General features: G+C 46.7%; 1 protein-coding gene and 1 pseudogene across 2 annotated transcripts; one reads left to right on the top strand and one right to left on the bottom strand.

Moving 5' to 3' along the window:
• Positions 1-3,922: 3,922 nt before the first annotated feature.
• On the bottom strand, positions 3,923-6,993 carry LOC116561241 (annotated as a pseudogene). The gene is made up of 2 exons (XR_004273346.1): positions 6,820-6,993; positions 3,923-6,104 (listed from the first exon to the last, which is right to left on the bottom strand). The product of XR_004273346.1 is annotated as a translation initiation factor IF-2-like (transcript).
• On the top strand, positions 6,418-9,453 carry SP5 (Sp5 transcription factor). Its single transcript, XM_032293010.1, has 2 exons — positions 6,418-7,042; positions 7,726-9,453. The coding sequence occupies exons 1-2, from the start codon at positions 6,992-6,994 to the stop codon at positions 8,869-8,871; spliced, it is 1,197 nt and encodes a 398-aa protein (XP_032148901.1). The 5' UTR covers positions 6,418-6,991; the 3' UTR covers positions 8,872-9,453.
• Positions 9,454-15,263: the final 5,810 nt, after the last annotated feature.

Here is a 15,263-nt window from a genome sequence, read left to right as displayed (position 1 = left end):
TTTTTTTTTTTTTTTTTTTTTTTTTTTTTTTTTTTTTTTTTTTTTTGAGACGGAGTTTTCGCTCTTGTTACCCAGGCTGGAGTGCAATGGCGCGATCTCGGCTCACCGCAACCTCCGTCTCCTGGGTTCAGGCAATTCTCCTGCCTCAGCCTCCTGGGTAGCTGGGATTACAGGCACGCGCCACCATGCCCAGCCAATTTTTTTTTGTATTTTTAGTAGAGACGGGGTTTCACCATATTGACCAGGATGGTCTCGATCTCTTGACCTCGTGATCCACCCGCCTCGGCCTCCCAAAGTGCTGGGATTACAGGCTTGAGCCACCGCGCCCGGCCTGTTGTTGTTGTTTTAATTGTACTTCACATTCTGGGGTACATGTGCCGATCATGCAAGATTGTTGCATAGGTACATTCATAGCAAGGTGGTTTGCTGCCACCATCCCCCCATCACCTATACCTGACATTTCTCCCCACATTATCCCTCCCCACCCTCCCTCCCACTACCCCTTCCCTAGCCCCCCTTGATTTGTTTTTAAACAGCTTTATTGAGATATAATTACATATCATATCATATAATTCATCCATTTAAACAGTACCCTTCAATTTTTTTAGTGTAGTCACAGAGTTGGGCAACCATCACCACAATCGATTTGAGGACATTTTTACCCCCACCAAAAAGCCTTACCCATTGGCAGTCATTCCCTCTTTCCCTGCCCCTAAGTCCCTGGCAGCCACTAACGTGCTTTCTGTCTGTGGATTTTTCCATTCTAGGCATTTCATATACATGGAAACATACAATATGTGACTTTTGTGACTGGCTTCCTTTATTTAGCATGTTTTCAAGGTTCATCCATATTGTAACATGTATCAGTACTTCATCCCTTTTTATAACTGAATGATATTCCTTTACATAGATGTGTCACTTATTATCCACTTATCAGGGAATGGACATTTAGATTGTTTCCAGCTTTTGGCTATTAAGAATAATGCTGCTATGAACATTCATGTACAAGTCTTTGTGTGGATGTATATTTTCCATTCTCTTTGTATCTACCGAGCAGTAGAATTATAATTCCATGTTTAACATTTTGAGGAATTGCCACATTGTTTTTCAATTGTTTTCTGTACCATTTTACATTCCTACTAGCAATGTATGAAGATTCCAATTCTCCACATCCTTACCAACACTTTATCTTTTCTGTAATCTAGTCATCCTAGTAGGTGTGAAGCAGTTTCTCTCATTGTGGTTTTAATTTGCATTTCAGTGATGGCTAACGATGCTAGGTTTCTTTTCATGTGTTTATTGGCCATTTGTATATCTTCCTTGGGGAAATGTTTATTCAAATCCTTTATCCGGTTTTAAATTGGGTTGTCTTTTTATTGTTGAGTTGCATGGGTTCCCTTATTAGATGTCTCATTTGCAAATGATTTCTCCAATTCTGTGGGTTGTCTTTTCACTTTCTTGATGGTGTTCATTAAAGCACAAAAGTTTTAAATTTGGTGAAGTTCAATCTACTATTTTTTCTTTTGTCATTTGTGCTTTTGGCATCATATCTAAGAAGATTTTGCCTAACCAAGGTCATGAAGATTTACTCCTTTGTTTCTTCTAAGAGCTTTAGAGTTTAACTCTTACATTTAAGTCTATGATTAGAGTGAATTTCTGTGCGTGTTGCAAGGAAACGGTCCAGCGTCATTGTTTTACGTGTAGATATGCAGTTGTCCCAGCACCATTTGCTCAAAAGTTCTTCTGAGTTTCCCCTCTATTTAATGTCTCATTCCAACCTGTCACCAAATTTTGCTCTTTTTCCCCTTTAAAATGGTGAGTCATCCTTTCACTACTACCACCTGTTCCCAGTCAAAACTTTCACCATCTCACACCTAGAAAACTGCATTTGCATCTATCCTTCCAGACTCTCTGCAAGCCAACCCTCCTAGGAAAGAAGCTTTTGGAAATGGAATTGAACTCACATTATTTACCTGCTCAGGAGTTCCTACAATAATGTATACAGCACAGGGGCACACTCCTTGTTCTGACTTCACCATGTCCACACCAACAAATCAAAGGCCCAAAACTTCCTCGTATTCAACTTCTCACTGAAGGAGAATTCTCTTTCTTCTGTCATCCCTTTCCCCTTCACCCTCTTCCTTTCTTTGCAATAAAATTAAAATTTAGTTAAAATTCCATGGGTTCTTAAAGTCTCCTTCAAACCCCAGCTCCCTGATGATGGGCTCACCAATCCTCTCTGACTTCCTCCTACATGTGTGTGCTCTGTGGCACCAGTCATTACGCAGATGATATTGGTGCACACAATTCCACTCTACCATCCAACATCGGTGAGCATTTATTGAGCACCTACTGAAGTTCACAGCACTGGGCAGGCAGGACATGTATCATGTAAATGCTGTTTCCTCCTGCCATCAAGTGAGGGAGTAGAATTGGATGAGATTTTTAAAAATTCCTCCTAGTTCTACAACCAGTATTGTATACTGATCCAATTTGGAAGTTTAAACTTAAAATTAATTCAAGGATTCCAGTTGAGGAAATGGCCGCATTTCCGTGGAAAGTAAACTAGCTCGGTCACCAGGCTAGGTTACCAGCATTATGATTGCTTGTGACTGACTACTCCACCGTATTAATGATGAAGTGTCCCGACTTGAGATGCTGGCATTAGGGCATCTGTGATTTGATCTGCAGCTTAATCTGGGAGACCACTCCAAATCCTCAAAGTTAACTTAGAGTATCAGATTGCAATCCTTCCCCCGACCACCATAAAAAAAAAAAAATCTTTCAGATTGAAGAGGCAAAGTTTGATCCTTTCCTTGTTGAGAGATGAGAACAATAGCAGCTTTCCGCTCTAGCACAACTTCAAAAGGCTGCTGAGTGACTGCTCTGAGAATTCTTGGTTGTAGATGACTGAAGAAATGCATGGGCAGCCTCCTGCGATTCAGTGCCGCATTAGCACAGGGAAAATTCTGACCCCATCCTCCCAGAACCTTTAGTATAGCAAGGATTTAACTAGACAGATGCGGGCAATTGCAAAGTTGATCCTCCTTGGCAAAGAGGAGCGAGATCCAGCTGGTTAAGCAATGCCTTACTGTGAAAGGCCAAAGAATTAAGAATGTGTTAAAATTATCTAAATAATATCTAGATTTTTAGAAAATCAACTGGAGAGGGGTGACTATCTGATTGGATTTATGCTAGAGGCATGCATCCCTGCTTGCTTCGAGAAAATGCCCGAGGCGAGGTACTAAGCTTGCGCTCCAAGTGGCAACCCCAGAGTTAATCCCAGAGCACTCAGAACTGGTCCGTCCCCTACGCGTGTCGCTGCGGGTTCACCCACCCGTCTCTTCCTCTCGCAGGTGGCTTGCAGTCGGCGCTTGCCGCCCGCCCGCAAAGAAACTGCAATGCAAACTTCCCAGCCTCAGAACCGCACTGCTTGGAGAGCAGCTCCGCGGTGCCAGCCGCCTCCAGGAGACTGGAATTCAACCTCCCCGCCCCCCGCCACGGTTAAAGTTTGCTCCACATTCGCAGCTCCCACCCCACCCCCATCTCCGCCCCGAGGCAGGAGGACCGCAGAGGAGTTCCTGGGTCCACCGTGCGCAAACACACCCACCAACAAAAGAAAGCCCATTAAATCTTCCCTCCTGTGAACTCGCGCCCCAGCGGATACCTCTTTGAACTGACCCCCGCCCTCGCAGCCCCCGCGCTGTCTGGGGCGCGCCTGGCCCTCCCGGGCTTGCTCCCTCCCTCCCGGCTGCGCACTTTTGCAGCGCGCTCGGTCTTTGATGTCTCTTTACATTATGGCAGAGCAGCCACACGCTCTTCCCGGGCACGGGGCTTTGTGTAATGGAACTGACATTTGGCCTTGATACCTGTATCTCTTGGTGATTGCAACAAATTTCTAAAATAAATATTGTACTTTGATCTCCCAGCACTGCATTTTTAATGGACGCTCTCAACATTACTTCATTAAGAACTTTTTTTCAGGAGCTCCGAGGGCCAGGGGGTTGGGGGAGACTAAACAGCTATTCGGCAAAGTCTCTAAACTTCAGTTGCGGCCTGGGAGGACCGGAATCTGGGCGGGTTTTCACAAACGGAGATGAGTCCTAGAGCAGCCGACTGCGACCACTCGAGAGGTCCTACTGTACGCTCAGCACAGTCCTAAAGACTTTGCATATATTAACTCTTAAACCTTCAGCCACTCTACTAGGGGCACTATTGTAAGTCCCATTTTACAAATAACAAACTGAGGTACACAGAGGCTGAGTACCTTGCTCGCCAAGGTCACCAACTAGAAAGTGGCAGGGCGGGAAAAATCTGTCTTCAGAGAGCTCAGACTCCGAGCTCTTAACCACCAAGCCACTATCTTTCACCCTACTGCCCACCAATGGTGGTTTAATTGGCTAATGGGGGCATCTTAGAGAAAAAAGCTAATTCCTGTGACTACGGAGATGTAAAATGGCTCTTCTGGCCTTTTTGGTAAAGTAGCTATGAGATTCAACAAAAAGCGCTGCCTTCTGTCCTGCTTAGCCCGGCCCTGTCCGCCTCCCTGGGAAACGCGGCTTCGAAGAGCTCAAAGGAGCAGGAGAGGAAACAAGCGCTAAGATACCAGATCGCTTCGAGGGTGCGGGCATGTGCCAGCCCGAGTGTGTGCCAAGCAGCTAGGCTTCGACTTGCATCCGGGAAAGGGCTCCCTCGAGGCCCACCCTTCTCTAGGACTCGACCCCTGGACGGAAGCGTGGGAAGGAGCAGATCTGCCAGATCTCGGATGAAACCACTAAGCTCTCTGCCCTTCTCAGCTCCCAGAATAGCCGACCTCATCTTCAGAAGCCAGATCGGGTTGGCCAAACTGTGGTCACCGATCACATTCTAGAGGGGACAACTCGTTGGGGGAAAAGGGGGCGTGCGAGAGCGGGTCGAGCAAGGGACCCATTGTATTTGGGTCGCATGCAGCCCACCGGTCTTCAGTACGATGTTCCCATTCTGCAGGAGCGCCCTGGGCGTGAGAGAAGGTGGGTCTGGAGACATCTCGTCCCGACCCCTGATGGAAGTGCGGAGGGCATCCTTATACAGCCCAGACTCTGAGTCCGTTGGAGTTAGGCTAACCTCTGGCGCCGCATCGGGAGATGGGTCACCCTGTCCGTCCTCTTCCGTCAGTCTTCGTCGCCGTGCGGCTCCCGCGAGGAAGACGGGCAAAGAGGCTGGGTGCGAGCTGGTTCGGGACTCCCCCACGGCTGGCGGGCTGGAGAGTGGAGACCGTGTCCACCAGGAGGCTGGTGAGGGAGAGCAGTAGGCCGAGCTCCGGCGGCCACTCAGCAGTGCGGTCTCGCAAGCCCGGGCCTCGAGGCCTCCATCGCGGTTCAGCGCTCCTAATGCCCCAGGGCGGTGAGGACCCCGCGGCGCCCAGTCTGCCTCTTCCTCTTCCCCGCCCGCGCGCTCGTGGGAGGCAATCCTGGGGTCCGCAGCGCCGGGGCAGGATAAGTCCTGTGCCCTGAGCCAGGAGGAGGCAGGCGGCTGACAGACCTTCCTCCGCAGGAGGTGAGCGGCCAAGGAGGGATGGGGGTCACCCAATCCCCGGCAAGCGCGTCCCTGCCCAGGACAAAGTACGCCCCGCGCCTGGTGAGGAACTTTTTCTTTCCAAAGGTGACAGGAACAAGTTTGTACTGACTTTTCTTCCCGCTTCGGGGGCCTCTCTCGTTTGATTTGTGGTTTGTGGAACCACAAAAACCAGGCTTCCTCGACCGTGCCTTACTTTTTTCAAGTAGTTCCTGGTCTGTCAGGCTTGCGAGAGCCCGCGCCGGCTTGGCAGAGCCCGGAGCGATAAATCACCAGCAGCGCTGGGGCTTTCGGCACCCCCGGCCCGGCCCGGGACTCCTTGGCGACCAGGGTGGCCTGAGGAGAAAAGGGCGGGACAGCACAGCTTCTTCCCCTCGGGTGGGCTTGACAGGTCGCCTTGAGTGTCCTGCCAAGTTCAGCTTTGAGGGTATAAGCGGCGCGGGTGTTTTTCCCAGGTCCCCTCTTTGCAAAAGTTGTGGCCTGTGGAAAACTTCCCGGTCGCCAGCAGGAACGTCACACGAGAGCCCCGGTCGCTCGTCAGGCGGGCGGCCCTGGAGCGTGCGCGTCACCCAACGCCGCGCTGGGCGGCCGCCCGGCCCCGCCCCGGGTCACAGCCCTGCCCCGGCCCCACAGCGGCGCGCGGGGGGACACGCGGCAGGCCGGGCGCGATCGGTCCCACGCCTCACCGGAGAACTCGCTTGGGTCCGCTGTGTGCCCCGACGGGTGCGTGTGCGGCGAGGGTGCAGGGTGTACAAATACAGGGGAGAGTTACACTCCTTCCCGTCCCAAAGTCCCGCGCCTGGAAGCCGAAGGCAGATTTTTCTAGAGATAACAAGGACACTTTGTCACTTTGGGCGCTGCCTTGGTGCAAATCTTTAAATTCCAAGTGTGTGTGTTGCGGGGGGGGCGGGAAGAGTGTCTCGAGCAACCCAAGCGCGGGTCTCCAGGCGGCAAGGCCCCCTTTGATCAGGAAAATCCAATTATTTGTGTATATACATTTCCCACATAGTGATTACTTCATTAATTGTCCCGCCTTTATCTCCTCCCTGCCCATCCCCCCTAATAATCAGTTCTTTTATCCAGACCAACAAACACACCATAGGAGCTTTGTGGATTCAAAGGATTTGCTTTCGCTTCTGAAAGAGCCGCTATTCTTTGATGATTGGGTAGCGGCAAACTTCAAAGCCATAAATCTTCCCTCTGACTGGCTGGCGGCCCAGCAAAGTCCTTATCAAATTCTTGGAGGTGATCCTGAAGCGCTCAGACCGAGCGCGGGGCGAGCGAGCGGGGCGCTGCGAGAGGCGAGGGCGGGGAGGGCCCCAGCGCGCAGAGCGGGCTCTGGGGAGGCAGACTGGGCGGCCGTTCGTCCTCGCCTTCGGGTGTCCATGCCTCCGCGGCGGCGCCTCGCTCCACAGCCAGCGGCCTGGAAGTTGTAGCCATGGCCGCGGTGGCCGTCCTCCGGAACGACTCGCTGCAGGCCTTTCTCCAGGTTAGGGCTGGGCCCGGAGGGGGCGGGAGAAAGGTGGAAAGGGCCCTGTCCGGTTCTCCCCCGGTACTCCGTGCAGCTTGAATCTCCAAGGGAACCCCGCCGGTGGGTGCAGCTGGAGCCAGGCCTAGGGGTGCCCACGCCAACTTCACACCTAATCTGGTGTCAAGAGTGTGGCCTTTGCAGGAGGGACGCATGGATCCGGGATTGTTAGGAGGTGCCTGGCTGGCTGAGAACACTACTAGAGCTCACCCTGCTGGGCCCTCCTGCTGATTTCATCCTGGGGCGGGCGGGGGAGGAGCGCGAGGACAGGACAGCTTAAAAGATGGGAGGGAGGGCGGCTGGGCTGCCGGGTTGTGGGTGTTTCCCGACTCTAACTGACCGCGTAGCCCGGAGTGGCCTGTCGGATGCCTCCCCCTCCCACTTTGCGCCTGCTTCCTCTAAGGCTAGATGGCGTCTCAGTGCACCAAGTAGTTTAGCAAGAAGCGCTCGCGTGCCCCACGTTCAGGTAGCGCAGGCTCCAAAAGTTTCCTGCGGCCGGTGGGTGCGTGCGTGGGGTGCGGTGGCGGGGAGGGACGGCCGCGGCGGAGGAGGGATAGTAGTATAATAGCGGGCGGGCAGGCTGGGAGTCGGCGCTTGGAGCTAACCTTTTGTCTCTTCTCTGCCCTCCCTCTCTGCGTATGCAGGACCGCACCCCCAGCGCCTCCCCGGACCTGGGCAAGCACTCGCCCCTGGCACTGCTGGCCGCCACCTGTAGTCGCATCGGCCAGCCGGGTGCGGCGGCGCCCCCGGACTTCCTGCAAGTGCCCTACGACTCCGCGCTGGGCTCCCCCTCCCGGCTCTTCCACCCGTGGACCGCGGACATGCCGGCGCACTCGCCGGGCGCGCTACCGCCCCCGCACCCCAGCCTGGGGCTGACGCCGCAGAAGACGCACCTGCAGCCGTCCTTCGGGGCTGCGCATGAGCTTCCGCTCACACCCCCCGCCGACCCCTCCTACCCCTACGAGTTCTCGCCGGTCAAGATGCTGCCCTCGAGCATGGCGGCTCTGCCAGCCAGCTGCGCGCCCGCCTACGTGCCCTACGCGGCGCAGGCCGCGCTGCCGCCCGGCTACTCCAACCTGCTGCCCCCGCCGCCGCCGCCGCCCCCGCCGCCCACCTGCCGCCAGTTGTCACCCAATCCGGCCCCCGACGACCTCCCGTGGTGGAGCATCCCGCAGGCAGGCGCCGGGCCGGGGGCCTCCGGAGTTCCGGGAAGCGGCCTTTCCGGCACCTGTGCCGGGGCCCCCCACGCGCCCCGTTTCCCCACCTCTGCGGCCGCTGCTGCTGCGGCCGCCGCCGCCCTGCAAAGAGGCCTGGTGTTAGGCCCGTCGGACTTTGCGCAGTACCAGAGCCAGATCGCCGCGCTGCTGCAGACCAAGGCCCCCCTGGCGGCCACGGCCAGGAGGTGCCGCCGCTGCCGCTGCCCCAACTGCCAGGCGGCGGGCGGCGCCCCTGAGGCGGAGCCGGGCAAGAAGAAGCAGCACGTATGCCACGTGCCGGGCTGCGGCAAGGTGTACGGGAAGACGTCGCACCTGAAGGCGCACCTGCGCTGGCACACGGGCGAGCGGCCCTTCGTGTGCAACTGGCTCTTCTGCGGGAAGAGCTTCACGCGCTCGGACGAGCTGCAGCGGCACCTGCGGACTCACACGGGCGAGAAGCGCTTTGCCTGCCCCGAGTGCGGCAAACGATTCATGCGCAGCGACCATCTAGCCAAGCACGTCAAAACTCACCAGAATAAGAAGCTCAAAGTTGCTGAGGCCGGGGTTAAGCGGGAGGACCCGCGGGACCTGTGAACCCTCCCAGAGGTGGACCCCCTTCCCAGTACCTCTGCGGGAGATCTGGGAACCTGTGGGCAGCTGGCGGAGGGGAGACTCACTAGACGGACTCTCTCCGTTGCTTGTCGCGCAGAATGGAGCCAGGCCCTCAGCTTCCCCTGCCCTCGGACACAGGGACCCAGTTCCCAGGAGCCGGGAAGTAGGGTTGGGACTTGGGGCATTTGGGTCATGATTGGGAGCTCTGCCCTAGGCCAGGGCGGTTCCAAACTCTAAACCGTTCCCACCGTCTAGGAGACCTACAGTTTTGGGGGACCACCCTGGGCTGGCCTTGTATATAGGAAACGCTGCTGAATTGAAGCGGAAGGAACTTGGGAGATTGGAAATAATGCTCGGGTTTTCGCTAGCACCGGTTTGAGCTTTGGATAGGTTATTTAATAGCTTTGTTAAAAATAATTATAATAATTATAACAATAAAAATGTTACTTTTGTCTTCAGCTCCATGCAGAGCGACAGCATGATATGTCTCTGTAAAGTGATCAGCAGTTGCAGCGTGAAAATAAATATGTTAACTCAGGGGTCACTACGGGAAGACCCCACTGAGCTGGTCTCATTTGATCTTTTCTTCTGGGAGGCTGTACTCAGCGGTCGGGTTTCACCGAGAATTTGATGGTTCCTATAGTCTGCCTTTGTCGGAGGCTTCTTTGGTTCGGAAGGGTCTGGGCAAATGTGTTGGGTGCAGGAATGGAAGAAGGCAGGCAATTCCGTTTTGTGGCAAAGAGGAAGGGCAAGATTTTTCCAATCACAGCTTGAGTTTCTCATGCGGCCTTAGGACTTCACCCGAGACTGTTTCTCTTCCAAGTTTGTTTTTACCTGGCGAATTCCCTGTGGCTTTCCATTTGTTGGTACTCTCGGGACAGGTCACAGCCGGCTATGGTGGTGTGAAGACAGGTATTAAAGGCGCAAGGATCTGTTCACAGGTGAGACTTAGTGGAGAGGTATGGAGAAACTGGGGACCCTTGTTCAGGTTGGTCTTTGCCTGGGAAAGAACCAAGGAGATAGCTTCCCAGTCGTCACTCCTGTATTTCAGTCCCATCAAGATACCCAGTGTTGTCTTGCTTGTTTTCTTCTTAATCTTGCTGTGGAAGTCTTAACAAGTCTTACTTCACAGTAACCACCAGGGATTTCTAGTTAGGCCAGGACGTTTAGTTCCATTTTGTATCTTTGAATTTTATTATGTTTTTAATCACTGAAGTAGTCCAAGATTTTTCTCAGGGAAGAGCCAGGAATACTCATAGTTTGGAAATGTGGAAATAGGGTATTTTTTGTCTAGGTACCTCGCCTTTCTCTAAAAGTTGAAGCTTTGAAGTTTACAAATGTTTCATCGTGTCTAAATTAACTCCTTGATGTTTTCTAATATTTGAGTTTTTAAACCTGTAACTGAACCTTTAATCAGCAGTTAAATCTTCTGATTTAAGATTAGCAAAGCACAGAAAATGTTCTAAATTTTATTAACATGTTAAGCTAGAATCATTAATGCCAAATTTTAATAGAGCCGGATAATTTTTTCATTAAAGAAGTTGTACAAATTGATAGGATTTCGCAGTTTACAAACTGCTTTTACCTTGCCTTTTATTTGAAGTCAGACTGAAGGATCGGTTTTTAAAAGCTTTGAGGATTGTTCTTGAATCTTATATTAAGTAAAACACAAACATCAACATAATTGAGATAAGAATTTTATACTCCTAAGAGATAGCATTTTTATTCTGGAACTTGGGACAAGGTAGTAAATGAATATTAGATTCATGGTGGCAATATGCCTTAGAATAAGAGATATTGGAACTATTTAATGACAAATTAAAATGTGAGTCTTCATGGTTCTTTACCCAGAAAGAGAAGTTTGGGTTAAATTTTCAAGGGTGTGGCAGTTTTCCAAGCAATAGTGATAAAGTTGCTAGGCAGTAACATTAATATACACCTAAATATGTAATCTTAATCAAAATCATTGGATCTAAATCATTAGATTAAGACTACACATTTTGATGTATAAATCAATGAAAAAAGTTATAGAAACTCACCTTTCCATGAAAAGTTACAGAAATTCACATGTGAACCATGCCCTGGGATCGAATATAGATCCAGAAAAGGATTTTTGGAAACTGGTGGGAAAGAGGAATCCTTGTTAGAGAGTGAAAAGACCAAAGGCTCTGGACTCAAAATTTGAAATGATTCTTTCATCTGAAAGAATGATCTTAGTAGAGAAAGAAAAATGGCAATTTCAAAATGAGTCTACTAGCTATAATTGACAGATCCAGTCATTTATTTAGAGATATTAAGGTAAAGTTTTCTTATAACTTTTTAGTTGTTAAGACAAAAAGTAGATAAAACATATGGAATTTAATATCTAAACAAATGAGATATTGGAAATAGATAACTTTGTAGTTATTAAGAGAAAAACTAGATTAAACTATGTGGAATTTACTAAAATATATCTACTAAATTTACTAAAAATATATACATATAATTTTTTTAAACAGAACAAAGTCATATGACAGAATAACTTACGGTTTTACTTAATTGCACCTGCAAATTTAAAAAGTATAGTGTTTAACTTGGTACAATTGAAAAGCTTGCTCATTGTACCACTGCAAATCTGATAGAATTTGCAATATTTCAAAAGCAGGCAACATTTAAAAAGTAAGTTTAATCCACCAGCTTCATTCAAGGTTTCACTTAAAGATCCCAGCACACAATTCAATTAAGTTTAAATAACTAATTGAAGAAAATATGTTAATGATTGCCTCAAATGTCAGTAGACATTATAAATTTTAAAGCAACTGTTTTGTTAGCATGCAAATATAACAAAGTTTTATTTATATATTTATTTATTTTTATTTTTTTCTTGAGACAGAGTCTCACTCTTTCACCAGGCTGGAGTGACGTGGCACAATCTTGGCTCACTGCAACCTCTGACTCCCTGGTTCAAGTGATTCTCCTGCCTCAGCCTCCCGAGTAGCTGGGATTATAGGCACGCACCTCAACACCCAGCTAACTTTTGTATTTTTAGTAGAGACAGGGTTCACCATGTTGGCCAGGATAGTCTCGATCTCCTGACCTCGTGGTCCGCCTGCCTTGGCCTCCAAAGTGCTGGAATTACAGGCATGAGCCACTGTGCCTGGCCTGAGTGTTATATTTTTTAAAATACTAAAATCCATGTGATATTATTTTAATTTTAACAGTTTTTGAACCATTTCGAGAACTTTGAAACATGGAAAAATTGCATTATCAGTAAATTAATTAATTTAGAATTGTGTCTTTCTGAACTTATTAACACTGTAGTTTTCTGCTTTTCTCAAGAAAAAATTGTGCAAATATACTCTTCACTGATCACTATTTTTAAATAGTACTGGTAATGAATGAAAGTAAATTATGTTAAAGAAAATACAACTGTAGTCTCCCATGTTATTTTCTAGTTTCAACTAGTGTTTAAATCTTCTGACTATATTGTATATTCTTTTAAACTAGTTTACTGTAGTCAAACAAAATATGCCGATTAAAAAATTAATCTTGCCAAGCATGCCTCATGCAGAAACCTATTGGAAACAGTAACATTTGTAGAAAAGTCAGTTTTTTACCCCAAGTTGTACTATTTTTTATTCTAATATTGTGGGGTTTTAAGTAATTAGTTTAAAGTAACTTCTTCAGTGTTTTCTATTTATTTCATTTCTGCTGTGACCATTTCACAGAATATTGTTATAGCTATGACTTCAAATTCACATAAACATCTAGTAAGTTGTTCAAGGCTCTAAAATTGCAAGCCACTTTTACTTGCATTAGCTCATCATATTAAATAATGACTGGTCAAGGTAAGTTGACCATTGTCACTGGGAAATGGTCTGTGTTATAGAATCAGATTCAAACCTTAAGCTTTGTGTTACAGTAAGTGTAATTACAGTTTGCTAATGTCCCAAATTGAGGGCCACTCAAAACAAGTGATATTAATTTTCTATTAAATATCATGACCTTCTTCTGGTTTGCATGATAGAGGGAACTTTAAAAGAGTATGAGAACCAGGACAGTTTTGAAATGTTATGTGCCACCATAGTTCAATAGAGTAGGAAAAAATAAGGAAAATATCTAGATAGATGTATGTTGGTAGTGAGATACATGTTTAGATTAATACAACAAAATTACACATTTTATTATTGGGCCACTATAATGGTAACCTGATTAGTGTGGCATGCAATCTATTTAATATAGACAGTAAATTTTTTTCTCCGATGTTCAGACTCAACACATTTTTGTATAAAGATCTTGATGTCAGTTGCTCCTTCCTTGATTGTTTTTAAAGAATCTGATATGTTGCCAGAGACAGCAATGTTTCAGATTAATTTATGGACATTGTAGAATAACGTACTTAATGTTCCTTACTGTAATGAACTAGTGGTATTTGTTCAACAAAGATGTAATCAAACAGCTGTGGACTGAGAGTTTCATAATTGTTTTACTATTACAACTTCTTAATGCCAGTTGAAGATTTGTCCATGATGATTGATACAGTTTCATGCTGACATTTTGATGACTTCCCTTTCTAGACTTTACGTACTTTTCTTTCCGTATCTTTAGAAATTATCTAAAATATAATCCTCCATTGGATATTTGAGACTTAATTCATAATTCAATCCTTGCATATGAACTATAGTAGTATATGCACAACACATAATAAACCACATTAACTAATACATTTTGGTTGTCTACCTAATGCCAACATTTAATTCAGGGTAAATAAATCTAGCTATTGGTTTGATACCACCTGGAAAATCTGCAACTTTCACTTTTTAAAAAGTTGTTTCAGCATTATGAAGATTCATTATGCCTATTATGAAATGGAAGTTCATTTTACAGTAAAACTATTCATCTAATATTTTCATTACTTATCAAAATTCTGACATCAACATACACTAAAATTTTCTAAAGTCTAAGGCAGTGTCTTGATGTCATCTGATTTTTTAATATATAGTTAAACCGTTCAGTCATATATGGGTGCTTTCTAATCATTTTATGTTTAGCATAATCTAAAACACAGATGGAAAACATCTGGCCCTCAGCTTAATTTTACCCAATTCATAAGGCAGATATCAAGGCTAACTCATTTATGCTTATGGTTGGGAAAATGTGTCCTAATTTTAAAAATATTTGGTGGCAATTTCCTGAAAGTCTACACCAGATACTATGAAAGCTCATTTCCCTTATTTCTATGTGAGTTTTATTCTCACAAATTCTATGTCTTGCTTTCTTTTCCATTCTGACTTGTGGATGTTACATGTCTTTTATATATCCATGTCCATCTCCAGCATGGAAGCTTTCATTTTTTGTGTCATGTGTCTCTCTTGCTTTTCTCAAAGTGTTTATGTCCATGATTTGATTTTGCTCCCAATAATGCAGAGCTCAACAGGATTCTAAAATGTATTTTAAATCTGTTGGGTTTTTGTTTGTTTGTTTGTTTGTTTGTTTATTGAGACAGAGTCTCACTCTGTCACCCACGCTGGAGTGCAGTGGCGTGATCTTGGCTCACTGCAACCTTGGCCTCCAGGGTTCAAGCAATTCTTCTGCCTCAGCCTCCCAAGTAGCTGGGATTACAGGTGCCCACCACAACACCCAGCTAATTTTCGTATTTTGGTAGAGATGTGGAATTGCCACATTGGTCAGGCTGGTCTCAAAACTCCTGGCCTTAGATGAGCCACCCGCCTTGGCCTCCCAAAGTGCTGGGATTACAGGTGTGAACCACCACTCCTGGCTGTATTTTTTAGTAGACATTTGTATTTTTTGGTCTAAATTTTACATGTGAGTGAATTAAATTTATAGTCCTATTTGTAGATTCAATTCATATTTTATTTATGTAGTACATGGCTGATGTTTCCTGTGAATTTGTGAACATCAGTGGGAAAAATACATGGCAATTTAAAGAAAAATTATAAAATATAGTGGAAAATTATGGTTTGAGGTAATACCAGTTTGGATAGACTTTAGTAAGTAAAAAATATACGAATGAAGTGTATTTATATACCTAAGTGGTTAAACATAGCCCTTTATTTTTTGAGCTAAAATTTAAATGAGGGGAATGTGAACTAAGACCTGTAAGCACATAGCTATGTGTATTTCTCATTGTGGTTATTATCTTCAATGAAGACTTGTTTTTCTTTTAAGCATTTTTCTCCCGTTTGATCCTTGAAGTCCATGTCATCTCTTGATAACACTGCAGACAACTGCCAGGAAAGTCATCGTGGTAAGAAATTCTGTAATGAACCTGGATTTGAAGTAGGAAATTTCGAAGTTGTTTTCTAGGGAGAAAGCATTTCCTTCATCAGTCATGATTCAGACCTGTCAATAGCAAGCCTGTGTGCGCTGAGCAG

The sequence above is a fragment of the Sapajus apella genome, unplaced genomic scaffold (assembly GCF_009761245.1).
Source record: "Sapajus apella isolate SASKATOON/1434 unplaced genomic scaffold, GSC_monkey_1.0 scaffold28, whole genome shotgun sequence".
Lineage (NCBI taxonomy): Eukaryota > Metazoa > Chordata > Mammalia > Primates > Cebidae > Sapajus > Sapajus apella.
This window is presented reverse-complemented; position numbering and strand designations above follow the sequence as displayed.